At 33.7% G+C, this 18,320-nt stretch overlaps 1 protein-coding gene across 1 annotated transcript in view; it reads left to right on the top strand.

The window, feature by feature from the left end:
* The window catches only part of LOC122710874 (proteoglycan Cow), a 185,836-nt gene that overhangs the window by 123,322 nt on the left and 44,194 nt on the right, over positions 1 to 18,320 (top strand). Inside the window, exons 4-5 of the mRNA XM_043929074.1 lie at positions 10,120 to 10,222; positions 13,926 to 14,057. Coding sequence (XP_043785009.1) covers positions 10,120 to 10,222; positions 13,926 to 14,057 — 235 coding nt within the window. The remainder of the gene's footprint in view (positions 1 to 10,119; positions 10,223 to 13,925; positions 14,058 to 18,320) is intronic.

Below are 18,320 nucleotides of genomic sequence, written 5' to 3'. Positions count from 1 at the left end.
TCGTGCAACACGATGCGGCAATTATTTATGTCTCTATTGACCGATACTTACAGTCAGCCAGAAAAATCCTCGAGCAAGAGACACGTTGCGTTTTAAGAAATCCATTCCCTGTGGAATTTTTATGAATATTATCTTGTAAGAAATAACATTTTTTCTCGTTTGAACACTTTTATATATGTATAAAGTAAATCAAATTTGAAAATTTGTTAAGTGAAATTGGATAATTGGATATGAGTGAATTATTGTGAAAGTGAAAGCGAAAAGTGAATAGAATAAAATTATTATACGTATTATATTTCTTGTTTTTAAGAAAAATTAATAACAAAAGAAATTACGTATAATCGATGAATTCTTGAAAATTAGTTTTTCAATGAATTTTGTATTATATTTTCAATTTGTTTCAACATGTAGAATAATATATTGTCGATCATTCACTCGTATCCAATCATCGAAATTAATCAATTTCGCTTGTATTTGAAAAGTTTTCATTTATTCGAAAACGAAATCCTAAATGAACAATTTTATTTTCTTTTTTCCTTTTTTTTTTTTTTTTTTAATTCATTTTTGTATTGTTATCTGCCGCTTGTATCATTCTACATACCAATTCACACCGTTCTATAAATCAATTCTTTTTTTATTAGCGAAATATTTACTTCGAGATAACGAAAAGTTTATACCTTAAAGTTTCTTTAAATTTTTTTCGATATATAATTTTCTAACGAAACGAGATAAAGAAAACTTCAAAAATCCATAAAATACTCCATTATCCCACTGTAAGAAATATATCCAAGCGTTTATAAAAGATTGATCACGAAAAAAATGATATGAAATCAAGAAATTAAATGAATTCCCTTCTAAAATAATTAATAAAGATTTCTGTAACTGACTGTACATAAGATCCAACGGTTGCAACACTCTCCTTACGACGACCACGTGGAATATAACAGATCTGCGCTTGTATTACAGATGTAATTGAACGTGGCTAGGAGATAATCACGCGGTCTTATTGTAGGATCACGACGTAGATCTTGCGAACAGTTGATTATTAAGCGGTAATAAGCACGTGTAGGATGAAATGCGCGTCTTTTATCTCGTCTCGTTCGCCATGTCCCTTCTCTTTCCGTCCACGGATCACATCATTTTTACAGCATTATAGTCGTGGATGGAGTATACATGATAGATTGTACCGATACGATTAACCCTTTCGCTCCTATCAGGGAGTAAGATATATCGCTCGATTTCACGACGTTGTAAACGTGATTTAACGCTCGCCATTTTTCTTTTTTGCCCGCTTAATTTGTTGTTACTGATATTCCATTAATTGGGAGGGGAGAGGGGGGGGAAAAACTGGAAAAAATTGGAAACTGGAGAAAATTTTTGAAGCCACGTGTACGCGTTCACAATGTTACGAATTCGCGAGACGAATGATCGCCGCCAGTGTGGACATTTCATTCGACAAACTTCGAGCGGATTATAGAGAATTCATTTGCCAAATATTCGCCAGAGTGGGGGCATCAAAGGATTTGTTCGCGCAAGTTCAAAGCGTATTTATATACGTTTTAACGTCGTGTTTACATTTTAACATTTTAGATACGATGATACTGTTGCTGTTTGCAAACAGTTGATATGTAAGATTTGACGCTGACGTTGCAAAACGAAATAAGATCCGAAAGTGAAACGAACGAACGAAATCGAGAAAAGAAATAATTCTCTTGTTTGATTTTAATGTGACTTTAATATCGTCGTATACAGCAATATACACGAGGAAATTAGATGTCGTGATCAATGATTTGTGCAATGTATCAAGATTTTAATATCCGAAAGAATATTTCTTCTCTCAATATTAACTGTAATTGATAATATATATTTGTATAATAGTTATTGCTGAAGATTAAATATAATAAACAAGGAAATATAAATTTAGAAGAAAGAAAAACAATATCTAGCTTCTATTTGATTACTTTTTTTAATGAATTAAATAATTGTTCTGTTTGAATGTTTAAATTTGTTGATTATTAAACGACAGGAGAATCACAGAACTACAGAACTACTGGAGATCAATTGACTTTCAAGGCCAACTTTTACAATTCCCAAGATTTCATTCTACAATATCGTAGGAAAGAAGAAAAAGAATATTACTAACAAATAATAACAGAGAAACTCAACTATTCATTCATATTAACAATATAATTAATAATCTGCATTCTTATTGCACAAAAATCTCTAATAAATCCTACATCTTTGCCTGCATCTATCCTAAAATAATTCCTGCAAAATTCTCAATTTCTACTCGTTATCCATACAAATAAATCCGTTTCTCTTATCTCGTTCTCTTTTAAATAATACATTAAACACATTAAACAGAAATCCTAAACAGAATCCTTCGACACCTATGCCAATCCCTTCTCCCATTAAACCCAACAAAATTTTTCCGACTCATCCGAGGGACGATTTCCTCGAAATCTTTCGCGTCATCCTCGACGACAATCATCGCCCCTCCTCCCCCAACGTGGCATCGATCCCCCCGTCCAATGACTTCTTGGATGGAGAGCCGCGGCTCGGCTCTATTATCGGCCATGGCTTATCCCTTCTTCCCATCTTGCATCCATTAAGGATCGTCGATCAATCGCAAAATGCATGATAGATCGCCGGTGTATCTCCGTTTCTAATTCACGCAGAAGTGTGGCGGCCCATTTTGGCCGCATTGTGCCCCGTAATTGTCAGTGGGTGTAATATACGCTGTAATCGATATCGTAATACGGTTTCGATAGGGGAAAGAGGAGGGGGGAGCAGAGGTGTCGAGGGTGGTGGTGGGTCACCGTGTACGTTAAGATAGACGGATAATTTATGGGGTTAATAGGTTCTTGAAGCTATTACATCGTCGAGTGAACGTGGCGTGGCCGTTAATTTTTTAACGTGACTGACCTTGTGACGTTAACGAGGCTTCCACCGATCGTCAGGGGTTAAATTGTTTTCACGTGGTGTCCCGCGTGAATTTTGAGACAGATCGGTGATGACGATGATGGATTAAGAGAGGAGTTTAATTTGTAATTCCGTGTATTGAGAAACATCGCAACGTTAGATTTCTATTTTTATTCTAAATATTTACTATGAGTTTAGTTCTGTGAGATGATATGAGGTGTTTAATAACATGTTTAATTAAAAAGAATAAGATAAATAGAATAGAAAATTTTATGCATCACGATAGTAACTCTACTTCCCTTCTACAGTTTATTATATTATTTAGATGAATAATAACAAAGAAAAATAACATTATTTCCGAACAGTTTCAACTTGTAACACTCGATTCGAAAATATTTACACGCGTCTACGTGAACGTATATTATGTATCAATGTTCTCTGGAAGACGTAAAAATTTAAATTTCAAATACGAATTTATTCCGTCCGTCGAACGCAAATATCAAAAATTCCTGGAGCCGCACAATATATTTCCCCGGATAAGAGACAGTTATGATATTTCAGAGGAACCAAACAAGATACCGAACAACTCGTAAAACATGAAACGTACCATATCTATAAAAAAGTCATACTCCAACGCATAATACATTTTCCAGTCCGGAGAAAAGGCACACCAAGCCGTGATCAAACGAAACGCTTTATCTCCTCCGCTTCGCAAAAAAGTCGTAAAAGTAAAAGATGGCTCGAACGGGGGAAGAAAGGGGAAGACACCGTCCTCGATGCAAATATTACGACACGATGTCGCGGTGTCGCGTGGTGGATAAAGAAACGGGACAGCGTATTATAATTGCAATCACGCTAATTCGCTTGGAACGATTCCATCCGGTTGATTTTTGTTCCGCAAAATTCCTCTCCATCGTCGACCGAAACTTAAGAAACTTCCAACACCATCCGCGATAACTTGGGCCCCATTAGCATATTAGCATCGATGTAATTACTCTCTTGGATATAAAAGAAACTGTTGATTCTCCTCCAGGTTTAGTTTCTGTTAACAATCAAATTATTTACAATTTTTCATTTTATTCCGTTTCAATTTGGAAATGTTGTATGAATTTTTTTCAAAGATTTTTTTTACTTATTGAAAGATATTGATGGATACAAAAAATATGAAAATGTATAAATTTATTGTTCTTCTCTCTTTTTTTTTTTATTAATTAACTATTGTTCTTACATCATGTAAATAGCTTTTTAAAATTCATATATTGATTGATTGAAAAGGGAGATGTATTCTGTTGTTAGTTCAAGCTTTTAGAGAATATTCGATGAATAATTATATAATATATAATTATAAAATTGTATTAATTTGATTAATTGTTTTAATTTACATATCTAATTAAAATCTAATCATCAATATAATGTTGTGTTCTTTTTATTAATTTACTAAATAAAACTAATAAATTCGATGATCAATTTATTGCAGCCAACGTGTGTATCGAATTAATAAAAAAGTACGATAAATAATTTGAAATGGATAACACATCGCTAATTTTATATAAATCCATTTCATCGAATATTCTCTAAAAGCTTGAACTTACAAATCAATGTAAATTAAGAAGCTATAACAACGGAATACATCTCCCTTTTCAATCAATCGTATATGAATTTTAAAAAGCTATAAATGCAAAATAGCGACGAAGATTTATAAAATTCTTCATGTTTGAATAAAATTTCCATATTCTAATAAATAGATAAAATTTCCCCCTCGCCGATCAAATCCGGTGAATCTTCTATTGCAAAATAGTCCGTGACGCCTGTCAGAGAGCAAACGTTCGGTAGGAATCGTCGAACCGACTCGGAGATCCAATTCGCTCGAAGCCCCTCGCAGAAACTGTCTGCTCGCATCATTGTCTTCCTCCATCTTTGAAAGGGGACACGCAAAGTTCTGGATTACCGTTCTGGAACTCTCTTGTCCATTCGGTGAAAATATATCACGAATAATCGAAGGATCTTCTTCTCTTGTGTTTTTCATTCTCTATTAAAAAATGTTCTTTTTTTTTTCTAAGATAATTAGATTAAAATTGATGAAATTTAAAACGAATGCAAGCAACGGGATGCGAGATGATATACAAGTATAGAAGAACAAAATGAAAAATATCGTAATATTTTAAAATCATTGCGAATCCTTGCATGAAATATGCAAGGATTCTTGCTTTGTCTTTGATAAAAAAGAAGAGAGATCTATTTTGATACTTTTTTCATAAAAAATGAATAAAGATTAGATTTGCAAAATATTAAATTTCTATGGTTTTCTCTTTCTATAATTTATTGTTAATACAAAATTACTAATTAAAACTAATCAAAATTAATATGGACACGTTGTATCTATAACTTTCTCAAATAAATTTTCGAACAATCTCTTCTACTCTCTACCCTTCGATTCACATTTCTCTTATCCTACTTTCCTCCCCTATAGAACGTCTTATAGTAATCCATTCAGGTTCGAAACGCATGAAGACACGCCGTCCTTAAGACACGCTCTACGGATTCCAATCTTTCCATCCCTTGCACAACGATACAACACTCCCCCTTCCCCGATTCGAAAAAGTGTACCGCAAACAAACGGTAAGGCAACTCGGATAAGGTCGGTTGGGATCCATTACGCGTCTAATTAAAAGTTTACCCTGCAATGTTCGAGCCTTTGCCGTGTAATATCCGTTGGAGAAGGAGGTAGGGCGGAATTAAAGTCGAACAGGCGCGAATTAAGGAGGCCTCGATTTCTCTCCGCGTAGGCGGTCGTTTGCATCGATGAGAAAAAAAGAGGGAAGAGAGAGAGAGAGAGAGAGAGAGAGAGAGAGAGAGAGAGAGAGAGAGAGAGAGAGAACTGGTCAAAGGGAGCTTTGGATCGAATCTTCCTTTTCGACGAACCTTTTCGCAAATGAGAAAAAGAAAGAGAAAGGTGTGCGTCTCGAGGAAGGATATAATTGCAGGAAATGGAGATTGAAATATCGGATTTTTTTTTCTCAAGGATTTCGAGATAAAGATGATCGATTGGATCTGCGCTGTTTTAGTAGCGTGACAAATTTTTGCGAATCGTAATTCTTTTAATTTTAGGGAACTAAAACGAGATATCGAAGTCCAATGAAAAGATTTCGAGTCTTTGATATCTTTTTTTCCTTTTTTGAAATTCTTAACTCGTTACTTGGAAACGTGCGAATTCTAGGATGATTTAAAGAATTAATAATTAGAACAACGATATATTTTTTTAATAAAAAAATAAAGGCGAATGATAATTCATTCTCTGAAATAACTTCTAATTTTTTTACGAAATGAAAATTGAAATTAAACGACTGTTGTGTTTCGTGAAATAATTTAGAAGATTCTATTGATGAAAATAAAAATTATGAACAAGCGTTGACTGCTCTTCGAAAGTATTAAAAATCTAAAAATCTAAATCTAATAACCACGCAATATCAAAAATATATATACGATGAAAATTCATTAAACGAAAAAGATAAAAGCTTCTTGAAATTCGAAAAATAGGTCGATGCATTATTTCACAACATAGTGAAGTAATTCTTCGATAAAAGTGAAATGCACTTAAATCAAGGAGATCCTTCCTTGAAATACGAATACCGTGAATTCGTTGAGGTTACATTGACAACAGAGTAGTCTGCCAATAAAAGCGAGGAGACTTTTCCAGCAAAGTAAAATAGACTTGTATATAATCAGACAAACCGTGTACGATTGCGCTAAATGTTATGCAGTGGAATGAGACCGTGCATAGTAGGACAAGTAGAGCATGACGATTTCTCTACTTGTATCAGTGAAATTGGTCGATACACGACGAATATGATTAAAGTAATAAAATAATTTTATTACTTTATTATTCGTAATTTATATTATTTTTAATATTTTTATCGATATTATAAATGAATTTTAATAATTTCGTAATGTTAAAAATAAAAAAAAATATAATATTATATAATATTATATAATAAAATATTATATAATATTATTGGATCTGGTTGGAATTCGTTTTTCGAACGCGTTTTTATTTACAATAATTAATTTATAATTATTTAAACAAAACAAAATTAATTTATTAAATAATATAATTTTCTCGCGAGGAGCAGAGAGAAAACACGTCCGCTCTGCTCCGCGTTCGAAACACGACTCCGTTAAATCCGATATTATCGATATCAATGACAATCATTATTATTGTTTCTTACGCCGCGATTTATGTCGTTCCACGCTATATCTCGTCGTAATAATATTACACACGAGTAAAATTTATAAATAGACTGTGAAATTTTTATTTATATTTAATATATATTTTTATATTAATATTAATATTATAATTAAATATATAATATATTTTTTATATTAATACATATTTTATATATTTATATATTTTATTTATATTATTTATATTATTTATTTATATTAATATATATTTTTTAAATTTTTATTTGCATAATTTATATTAAACAATATATAAATAAATAATCAAGCAAATATCGAGTGAAATATTTTTTCAAACACACGATAAAAAGATTTCTTATTATAAAAAATGCATAAAAGAAATCTGCAATAAAAAACGAATGCAACAACGAAGTATTAAGACAAACGAAATATTGAAGTTTTAATTTTCAATTTTAAAAATTAATAAACTTTTCAAATAAACGATAATATCTAATAAAATCAATTCGCAAATATATTATTTAATTATTACACAATAAAAATATCTCGATCTCCCTGTAAAACCATTTCTTTGAAAGACCCATCTCTTTAAAAAAAAAAAAAAAAGAAAGAGAGGAAAACGACGCGTATCGTTCTCAATTTAACCAAGTTACAATTTCTCCTCCTCCTCCTCTTCCTCCTCCTCTTCCTCCTCCTCCTCTTCCTACTCCCGCCCGGAAACGTGGTTTCATCGTTTCACGGGGACGACATGTCGATCCAAAACGATCGAACATGGAAACAGTCTGGTAGTATTACTAGACAGAGAGAGAGAGAAAGAGAGAGATAGACGTGAGGACAAATCCTTATCGGTTTTACACGTCAAAAGGTAATCGCGATTTCGCGGGGTGCGCGATGGTCGACGGGGTTAATGGAGAGGAGAAGGGGGGAGGGGATTCGATCCCCGATGCGGTATGCTCCCTGAAACGACCAATATCGCTTGTCGACTATTTCCACGCGGATGCAATTGCGCCACCCATTGAACCGTGCCCGCCGCGGCACACGCTCTACATCAAAGAAACGAATCATTTCGGCGAAAATCCCGGATTGCCTCCTTGCGTTCAATGACGGAATTAGTTTCAATCTCTATCTCTCTCTCTCTCTCTTTTTCTCTAATGGTCAACCCTCTCGCGACTTGGAAATCTATTTTCGACCTTTCAGAGGGGAAAAGAGGCTTTTGGACGCAAGATCGTTCTTTGAGAAATTGATTTTTGCCTCGACATTCATTGTGTTGAATGCGATTATACGTGGAACACGGGATTGTTGGGTTTGTCTTTTTAAATATTTGAAAAATAATGGATTTTGTACTTATTTGTTAAGGGTTTTATAACAATAAAATTGTGTGCTAATTTTTGTTTAATTCTTCTTATTTCGTTGTACGAAAGAAAGGAATTGCAGGTTATTTGAGTGTTACAAAAGGGAGAATTACAGCCCAATACGATATAATAGAATGTAAATTCGTGTCATTATAAAACGCGTATTTTCAATCGTAATGTTTATGCATTTATGCAAAATTTGTAAAAACCTACGGAATAATATGCAAAAGAGCATATTTAAAGCGCGGATTATAATATTTGAATAATAAATCACTATTTAAGATCACCGTTTCTTTTCTCGTATCCATGAAAATCGTATCTTGCATCCGATCATCCTTTGAAATACAAATAACTGCGTCAAAATTGAATCAATACTACTTCTCAAGAACGATTAATTTACTGTAACAAAAATTGTAAAAAAAAAAAAAAAAAATTCAATCAATCGCGAGAAGAAATAAGAGTAAAGCTTTTAAAATTCCATCGAAATCGATTGGCGCAAAAGACGAGATATGAAAAAAGAATCTACAAAATTTTAAAGAATGATCGAAATGAATGTATTTGCAAGGAGTTGCAAATCCAAGTAAAAAATAATAATAATCCAAATACTTAAAAAATATCGATCGATAATTTAATACGCACATCATCGAAAGTGATCCTGTTTCCCTGAATAATAAAAATCGGCATCACCTATATTTTCCCGCGCGGAGAAGGAACATTGACGGTGAACAATATCGTAAAACGCGACGGAATCGGATATTCCTCCACCGGAAGCGGGTCTTAAAATTTAATAAGGCGAAACTGCGCGCGTTCCAAGGCGTCAATACGCTTGGCGGATTACGGGGGACGTGGCGTGATATCGATGCACGAAAGAAGGAAAGAAAGAAAGAAAGAAAGGGAGGAGGGGGGAAGGGGATAGAGAAGCACCTCAGAATTTTTCCACGTCGTCGATCGTGACTGCGAACGATATAGTTTAATTCTGACGAACGTGAATCCTCGAACGTCGTTTACAAGCCATTTTCTTTTTCTCTCTCTCTCTCTCTTTCTCATCTTTTTAATATCGAGCCACGCTCACAATCCGTGAATACCGTTCCTCGAAGCTTCGTTTCTTAAATCGTTCTTCTTTTTTCTTTTCTCTCTCTCTCTCTCTCTCTCTCTCTCTCTCTCTCTCTCTCTCTCTCTCTCTTTCCTTTAATCTCTATTTTCCGAGGAACGAAGCAATCGCATCGCGCCAGAAGAAATTGAAATCGATTGGAAGTAAAGGGTGTTGTTAAGTGGAGGAGGATCGAAGGTCTTGGGAATTAATAAAGTGGTTTATTGTACTTAAACGGGCGTAATAAAATATCGATTGATATAACGAGGTTTGATTTGTAATTGGAGGGATGAGAGGGGGGGAAATGGGATGACACTTACATTTATAGATGGATTAGTAAAGAAACAATAAGTTTAATTTGTATTGCTTGTAAAATGAATTTAATTCGACGAAGAAAAATAATAATTTTAATTTAGAAAATCACGAAATTTGAATTTGTTTCTTTCTTTTCCTTTGAATTACTAATGAAATTTAATTTATTTTATAATATTTTTAATAATTTATTAGACGCTTGGAAATTTCTCTTTTTGATAACATGTTTTTTTCTTTTCTTTTCAGGTGAACTTTGTCGTCCACTGAATTGCAAGAAGAAGGATTTGTGTCTTCTTAAGGATACATTCACTGCTGTTTGTGTTTCCAAGAAGGAACTTGAAAAATCAGGGTAAGTGACTTATATATAAGATACAAGATAATTCTGATAACGAACAATTTTTATAAAAAATTTTCCCCATTTCCTCGTTGATACGTGTCTTGAATTGATCCTTTCGCAATCCCGTTCTCCTATCTGAAATTCTAGCTAGAAATTAGCTAGCGTGAAGCTTGGACACCACACTGAACAGTGATTGACGTATCATAAGACCCTCGAGATTGCCAGAGATTCAAACTAGGACCATGAGATTGCAAGATGCTTTCCAAATTAATCACGTGATGCTTGTATCACAATGTGTCTTGAACGTGTGCAAGATCTAAGAATCCTCCTTTCCAATCTTTCTCCAAATTTTCTCCTTGAATTAAAATATTATATTCAAATCATTTCAATCTTCATTATTCAAACTCTCTTACTGCACTCTCTGTGTATATTTTCAACAATGTTTTCCTTTACCATGCAGTGAAAATAATATTCAATCTTCATAAATTAATATATAATATTCAATCCGAAATCAAGAAGAAATCATTGAGATAAAAAGCATTGAAAAATTATTCTCCTCCTCGTCTAAGTAACAATGGAACTTCCACCGCGTATTTCAAATTTTTCCCAAACTCGGTTGATAGATCCAATCCAATCCGGCCATCTCTGCAGACGATCAAAATAAACAGTTCTGTCAGAATTAATCGTTTCGATCACCCCGCCCCGTCCATAGGCTTGTCCGCGGCCAATGATTAACGACGATATTATCCAGCGGCGGCATTAAACCGAGCGAGAGGAGGGGACGCGTGGAAAGGGAAAGAGAAACAGTGACAAAGGTGAGGCGATCATTGATTTCCGAGCGTGCTTATTGCCAGTTAAACAGTGATTGCAGCTTTCCACGTGGATATGGTGGCATTCACCTGGAATTTATCTTGAACGCGCGAGACATTGAACGGCCTTCACGGCAGATTAACGGCAGAGGACGTCATAATTGTTCCTGGCTGCTCTTCTGCCCGCTTCGAGCAACGATCTGCGCGAATTCGAGGGCTTATTATTAACGGAATTATAACTGAGGGAGGGATAAGGGGTGGAGGAAGGGGTTTGCTGCACGACAACGTTGATCGGGATTAGATGAGGTGCGAATGATGGCGTGAAATGTGTCTGGATCAGTCGCGATAGTTGTGACACGTTTAATTGATCCGAAGTGATCGTGTCTGGTAATGGTATGGAAATGTTTGGAAGATGTGACGGAGGTTGAAACATTATCGACAGCTGTAAGGTATTGTTAGCATTATAAACGTTGGAACGTTTTTGATCATACGGAGCGTGGATTTTTTAATCTTTTTTTTTTTTTTGAATTATGTATTTATACAGTAGAATTTTTATAATTTTTATTTTGATATAATTATTAATCGAGTTATGATATTGTGGAATATAATATTGGTATAAGTAATAATACATTTTGTAGATATCTGAGTCGTATTGGAAATTATCAATTTTATTTTTAAATAAATATTTCATAAGAAATGTTTCAAATGTTTGGAGGAAGAAATATTGATATATAATAAAAAATATTGATATATAATTTTTAATTTGTTAGAGATGTTTTAGAGAAACGTTGTATGTTATTTTAAAATCATTTCAATCGTTGAAATTTAATCAACATCAAAATGTTCAAAGCACGCTTTCTAATTTCTCGAGACAGTTCCATAGATTCATCAGCTTCGTGACTTTATTACCTGGATCATCTCATCGGTCACCATCAAACTTTATCTTCCACTCCGCTCCCATATTCCATTTTCCCCAGAAATACAAATTCGGCCATTCCGTTCAATCAAGTTCCATCGGATTCAATCCGATTTAACTATCCTTTCAAACAAGTTACATTAAACTTCCGTTACTTGTTGCTAAAATAATATATGTCAATTTCCAACTTTAATCAACTAATCCAAAGACACCAAGTTGCCAACTGTTATACAAATTTGAATACTCGATAATAGTACAATTAATAAATAAAATTTGTGATCCGCCAATTAATATTTTTCAATCTCCATTAATTTTTCAAAATTAAAACGAATTATATAAATGATTAAATTAAAAAAAAAAACGTCTTAAACGTCTTTAAATCGAGGGTATCATAATCATAAATCTTATCTAATCATAAAACTTCTCTCAACCTCGTTTGACGTAATTTTACTATTTTTCAAAAAAAAAAATTCTCACAGCAACACGAATAACGTGCATCGTTTCCTAACTTGATCGAAACATCTCGATATAATTTTGAAACAATTTTCCACGTCGTTTTTTTCCAACATTGAAAAAACGTTTAAGAAAAATAATTCAGAGACTCATCCCTTATATGATTCGAGATATAATTTTCAATTTTCGCGGCAACATTGTTGAAACGACACCAGAAATCGTAGATTTACACAAGGAAATCGTTATTTCGTCTTCTCGGAGTTTTGTCTCTGATTTTTCTTCTCCCCCATGTAAAATATTATAAAACGGAGCCGATATTATACGGTTCAACGAAAGAAGACGAAGGAAGACAAATAGACGAGCTCTCTCTCTCTTCCTCTTTCTGGCGAGTAAACGCGAGCACGAAACATGTTATGAGTAAAAATTTTCCATTGGACCGTGCAAACTCAACGTCGTTATCGACGATAGAGAATTTTTCCCTAGGAAAATCTTCTCCTCTCTCTCGCGCCCGCTGACCTCTCGTGTCCCCCCCTCTCCCTCCCTCCGTGATCCATTCTCCGTCGACGAGAAATTATATTCGAAAGCGTTCCATTTGCCGTAGCCAGGAAATCGCTTTTAACTTATTCCATTCCCGGAGAGAGCGACTCCAGCATCTTGACACGGTGGATCTGCTTAAATTTTTAAAATTCGCCCAACCCTCTTTTGCATCGAGGACACGTTGGATCGAGAATGTTCACGCCTGTCTGAAAGATTAAACCTGTTTTTTTTTTTTTTTTTTTTAGCTTATTCCATTCGATTATTTCCTCAAGTTCTAAAATTATTATTTTTTTTTTTTTTTTTTAAATATTCACATCCTTGTTATTTTATAATGTGATATTTTCGAATTGAAATTGAGTAAATTGTTGAGGATAGTTAGACAAATTTCATATTTCAATTATTTGTTATTTGTTATTATTGTTATATTGTTTTCATTGTTACGAATAATTATTGGAAAGTTTTCTTGTGTACTTCTTGCGTTTGATGGTTAAAATTTTTATGATTATTATTCCAAGTTTCTTGTTTTACGTTCCTTGTGGCTTTATTACAAAAATTTCTTATACTTCATTAAATTTCTTGCGAAAGAAAATTTTATCTCGTTAAAAAAAAAGTGATTCAATAATAATTATCGTAAAAATATTCTGTATTTTGATATACGTGACCGTATAATTGAACATAATTTTCTAAAAGAAAAAAAAATGAAATTGCAAATCGAATATTTATTTATTTTTTTTTTTAATTATAAAATATTCGTACGAAAATTAAAATAATTTTATTGTTTCTCGGTTTACGTTCACGGTAATAAATTATCATTAATTTCGATGTTTTAAGCTTCGGATAATTCGTGATTTACGGGACCACGATTTTCAATGGTGGAAATTTGGTGGAAAAAGCACATTGACCTTTCAAATTCGTGGAGGAAGAAGCGGTCGGAAGCCGGATCAAACACGGACCGTTTCTACTTGATGATTCTCCTTTTTTTTTTTTTTTGTTTTCACAGAGACATAGTAATCCCGAAATCCAGGGCGGTTCAGCAGAATCGACGAATGAGAACGGAAACTTCGGTCGACACGGAGGACGACGATGCCTTCTTCGATTCCGAGGACGATGACGAGGATCAGGACGAGTCCAAGTAAGTGTTCACGTTTTATTGTTAATTATTATAATGGATGTTATTATATATTCAGAGAAAGAAATTTAATTGCGTGTGCATAAATGGTTGAACAAATTTTTATTCAAATTCTATTTTAATAGCTGTTTTTATTAATAAAAATATGAGTAAAAAAATTATAATAATTTCTAAATAATAATATTAAGTTTTATTAAATTTGAAGATCAATTTAATAATTTAATATTCTTTCTAACAAAATTTCCATTGATATGTTAAAAAAAAACTTATATAATATAATGTATATAATATCATTAAAATTTTTGTTGCAATATTTCAAAATTTTTAAGCTACATATAATAACAACAAACGAAATTTCATCGTTAATTAATTATAGACACGAACACTTTAACAATTTATTTCTCTCTCTGTCTGTAAATTTCGAAATGTTTTTTTCTTTCTGCTACATTAATTAAAAATTCTATTTTTTCCTGTCAAGTTGGAAACAATTTTTCATTCACGCTTGCCTAAATTACCAAAAAAAAAAAAAAACGAGAAAGAAAAATGGAAAATTTAATTAACTCATATTCTAAACAAAGATTGGGATAAACTTTTTTTTTTTTTCAAAAAGAAAATCACAAAAACAACGACTATAAACAAAAACTTCAAACGAAAAATATTCAGAAATGGAAGATAGAGAGGTCTGGGGAAAAGAAATGAAGAAATTTTTTTTTCTCAAACCGAACTAATCCGAAAAGTTCTTCCGTCTGACTTCGTTATTAAAAGAAGAGAAGACTTGAATTTCGAGGATGGAGAGGGGAGTGGTTGAGGGTAAGAGAGATCCGCTTCCGCCGTTGTTTACTTTTTCCTGGCCACGTAAAATATCCTCCACGGGGGCAACAAACTTTCAATGTCCGGAATAAAACATCTCGATATCGAGATATCGAGAAAGCTTTACGTTCGAACAATTTGAATTTCCTCCGTCAATTTATTTCTATTCCTGAAAGGAGATATCGTCGTTTTATCAAATTTAACGGATATCGTAGGAATATTGCTTTTCAAATATATCATTTCGAGGATTTATAAAATAAATGACCGATAGCAATTATTGCATAGGATTTCCTTTTTATCTGAATAAAATTTTTTAAGGGAAAAAATTATGTTTTTACGTATAAGTTATTTAAAATATATTATATAATAGTCTTTTTTTTATGTAAATGGAATTATAGAATTTTTTAATTTAATAATTTATGTAGAAGATATTAATTAACTTGAAATGTTAATTAACTTGATTCAAAAAATAAGAATAACCAATTTATTAATAATTCTAAATGATAATAATCTCATTAAATATTCTAATTATAATTCTATCAACAAGCAGTTATTAAATATTAAATTGTCCTTTCCTGACTGGTTAAAAAATTCGTTTTTCAAACTCGAATTAAATCCATTTTATTCTTTTTCTATTTAAATGAAGGAAGAAAAGAGAAAGTGAATCATTGATCATTTTATCTCGCGTATCAATGTTCACAGTTTCGTTCACAAACTGTCTCCCTCGAACGATAAATAAAAATATATATATATACACACATTGTACAGGGATCGTATAGAAAAAAGAGGAGGAACAATGACGAATGCACGAATAATTCGGTTTAATTGGTTCCTCTGTTCCCGCGTAAGTATCGCACGCGTGTATTGTTTCTTTTTGAAACAACCGTAAAGGAGAAAGAGAGAGGAAAAACGTGAAATGCGCGCGTAAAAATAACAAAGAAAAATGGAGTGAGAAAAGAGAGAGGGAGTGAAATATATCGGACGAGTCCCAGCGGACGAGTACAGCAAGGCATGTTTTGTTTTTCACGAGACATTAAGCCGGAATTATTGGTTTCGACGGTTCTCCTCGCGTATCGAACGCAATTCCCCTCCCCACACCACGGTACACGGTGAATAAAAGGTTAGCTTTATGGGTCACGTTTTCACGGATGCTCGCCCCTTAAGTTCCAGTGCGATCATCCGAACGTGGAAGAAAGGAGACGGTGCCTTACTTTCCGCCTCGAGTGTCGCGTTTGATGGTATTCCACAACGTGTGGAAATGCGCGGGGAGAATATATTCTTCTTTCTCAACGAGAGGAAAGTAAGAGAATGTGAAGAGGGGTTACTTTAATCGATTATATCAAATAATTTTATAGATTTCTTCTTTAACAACTAATTATCAGAAATATTGGATAATCAACAATGAAAAATACAATACGATTCTTTCTATCATTTCCAAAGTCTTCTTTATTATTATTTTTAAGATATTTACACATTTGTGAGTAAAAAACTTGAATAACATAATAAGATATTTAATTTCGGATCTAATTATTATTTATCGTTTCAATATAGATCCGACATCTAACCCCATCGAGGAATAACCTTAATCCAGTTTCTTCTGTCCGCAAGAAATAGCCCCGACACAGAAATAGAACGCGAAAAAAAAGCACGAGAACATTTGCAACCTGAATTCGCGAGACACGTACTCCACCCGTCTATATACCGAATAATCAAATATGCAAGACGAGGAACGTAACAATCTTTTCCCAGAGACGAAAAGAGAGCAGCAGACTGCCGGCCGAATCCAATATTGTCTTTCCTGAAACGAGTTTCCCTTATAAATCCCTATATATATATATATATATATATATATACATATCCGCGGTAACCGCCAACGACTCACGGTGTTGCACCTTCGAAAGGAATAAAAAATGAATTTCGAACGACACCGTCGAGGCGGAAGAAGAATAACCGAAAGGGGTTACGTTGGAGGAGGAGGAGAAAAGGGACACGTGGAAACCGAGATGCGTTTACTTTAGCGCGGAGCCACGTCAAATGGGACATTTTGCGACGAGGGGGGGAGAGAGGTTTTGAAAAGAGGGGGAGGAGAGAGAGAGAGAGAGAGAGAGAGAGAAGGAGGGAGAGGAAAGAAAAATTCCACGGGGAAAACAGGTCGGGGAAAGCTGGAACGAAAAGAAGGGGGAGAGGGGAGGGGAGAAGAGGTAGATGGAAAAAGGCAGCGAAACATTTCTTCCTACTTAAATTTGCACGAGCGAGCAGAGCAAAGAGGGTTTTCCATCCAGAGCCCCTCTCATTCCGTTCCTCTGTTTCCTCTCTTTTTTAATATCTCCGCCCTGTGTCTCTCGCGTTCCTCTTCCTTTCCTTTATTCGTTGGTTAAGTAGTTTTCGCTACTTCTGTCCCATTCCCAACCGTGTCCTTTGAGAATAAGTCGTAATGTCGCCGTAAGGATAATATTGAACGAGAAACAAAGTCTAATTGGAAGGTATGGTGGTTAAACGATGGACTGATTTTTTTCAGATCGATGAAAGAATTTTTGAACGCAGTTAGAATTAGTTTTGTAGTTTTGTGTTTGATTTTGTAACTCAGATTAGAGATAAATTTTGTATTTTGTTCGTTACGTGCAAAAATTATTGTGGATAAATTATCTGTGGATAAACATTGATCGATGGTTTTCATTAACAATCCGGGCAAAATTTTATTTTATTTTTTCTTTTTTTTATCCTTGAATTTTTACTTTTTGTCGAAGCACAATTGCATGACAAATATATAAACATCAATTCTCAAATAAAATCGTCAAATATATTCATACTTCAAATATACAGTGGTGAAAGTAGAAAAAATTCTTAATTGTAGCTATAAAGGAAAAAATGTTTATTTTTCCTTTTTTTCATATAGAAATGTATATATATATATATATATTATATAAAGAAATAGAAATAAAATTTCTTCTCGGTTAAATTATCAAATTTTTACATTGATAACAAAATTTCAGAAGTATAGGATCCAGTTTATCATTTTAAAAATCACATTTTAAAAAATTGAAAATATGTTACCTCTTTTTATTTCTTCATCATTGATATTCAAGAATAAGATTATTGTAATTACACGAAGAAAAAACTACGATTAAATATCAAAAATTCTTCATGATACAACGAAATCCACTATGTCCAAGTTTCCACTGCGCGGGTGTCGTTCCACTGTATGGCGCGCCATGTCTGACCGGGCACGGTTTTATTGTACTTGTCCGGAGATACGCTGACCCGTTCTACTTGTCGCGCGCAGTCGAACGCGCGATTTTCCATTGTGCTCGAAGGTGTTTAATGGTTTGTTCTACTTGTCGACCGGCATGCCGTGCCGCGCTTTTGTTCCGTTTAAGGGCGCTTCCAGCTGTGACGTGTTTTTACTGACGATCGTGGAGGAATTGAATTGTTGAAAGTTGAAGTTAAATTGTTGAG

This window comes from Apis laboriosa, unplaced genomic scaffold (genome assembly GCF_014066325.1).
Source record: "Apis laboriosa isolate Shangri-la unplaced genomic scaffold, ASM1406632v1 scaffold158_cov153, whole genome shotgun sequence".
NCBI lineage: Eukaryota > Metazoa > Arthropoda > Insecta > Hymenoptera > Apidae > Apis > Apis laboriosa.
The sequence above is the reverse complement of the archived record's forward strand: the minus strand, read 5'-3'. Positions and strand labels throughout refer to the sequence as shown.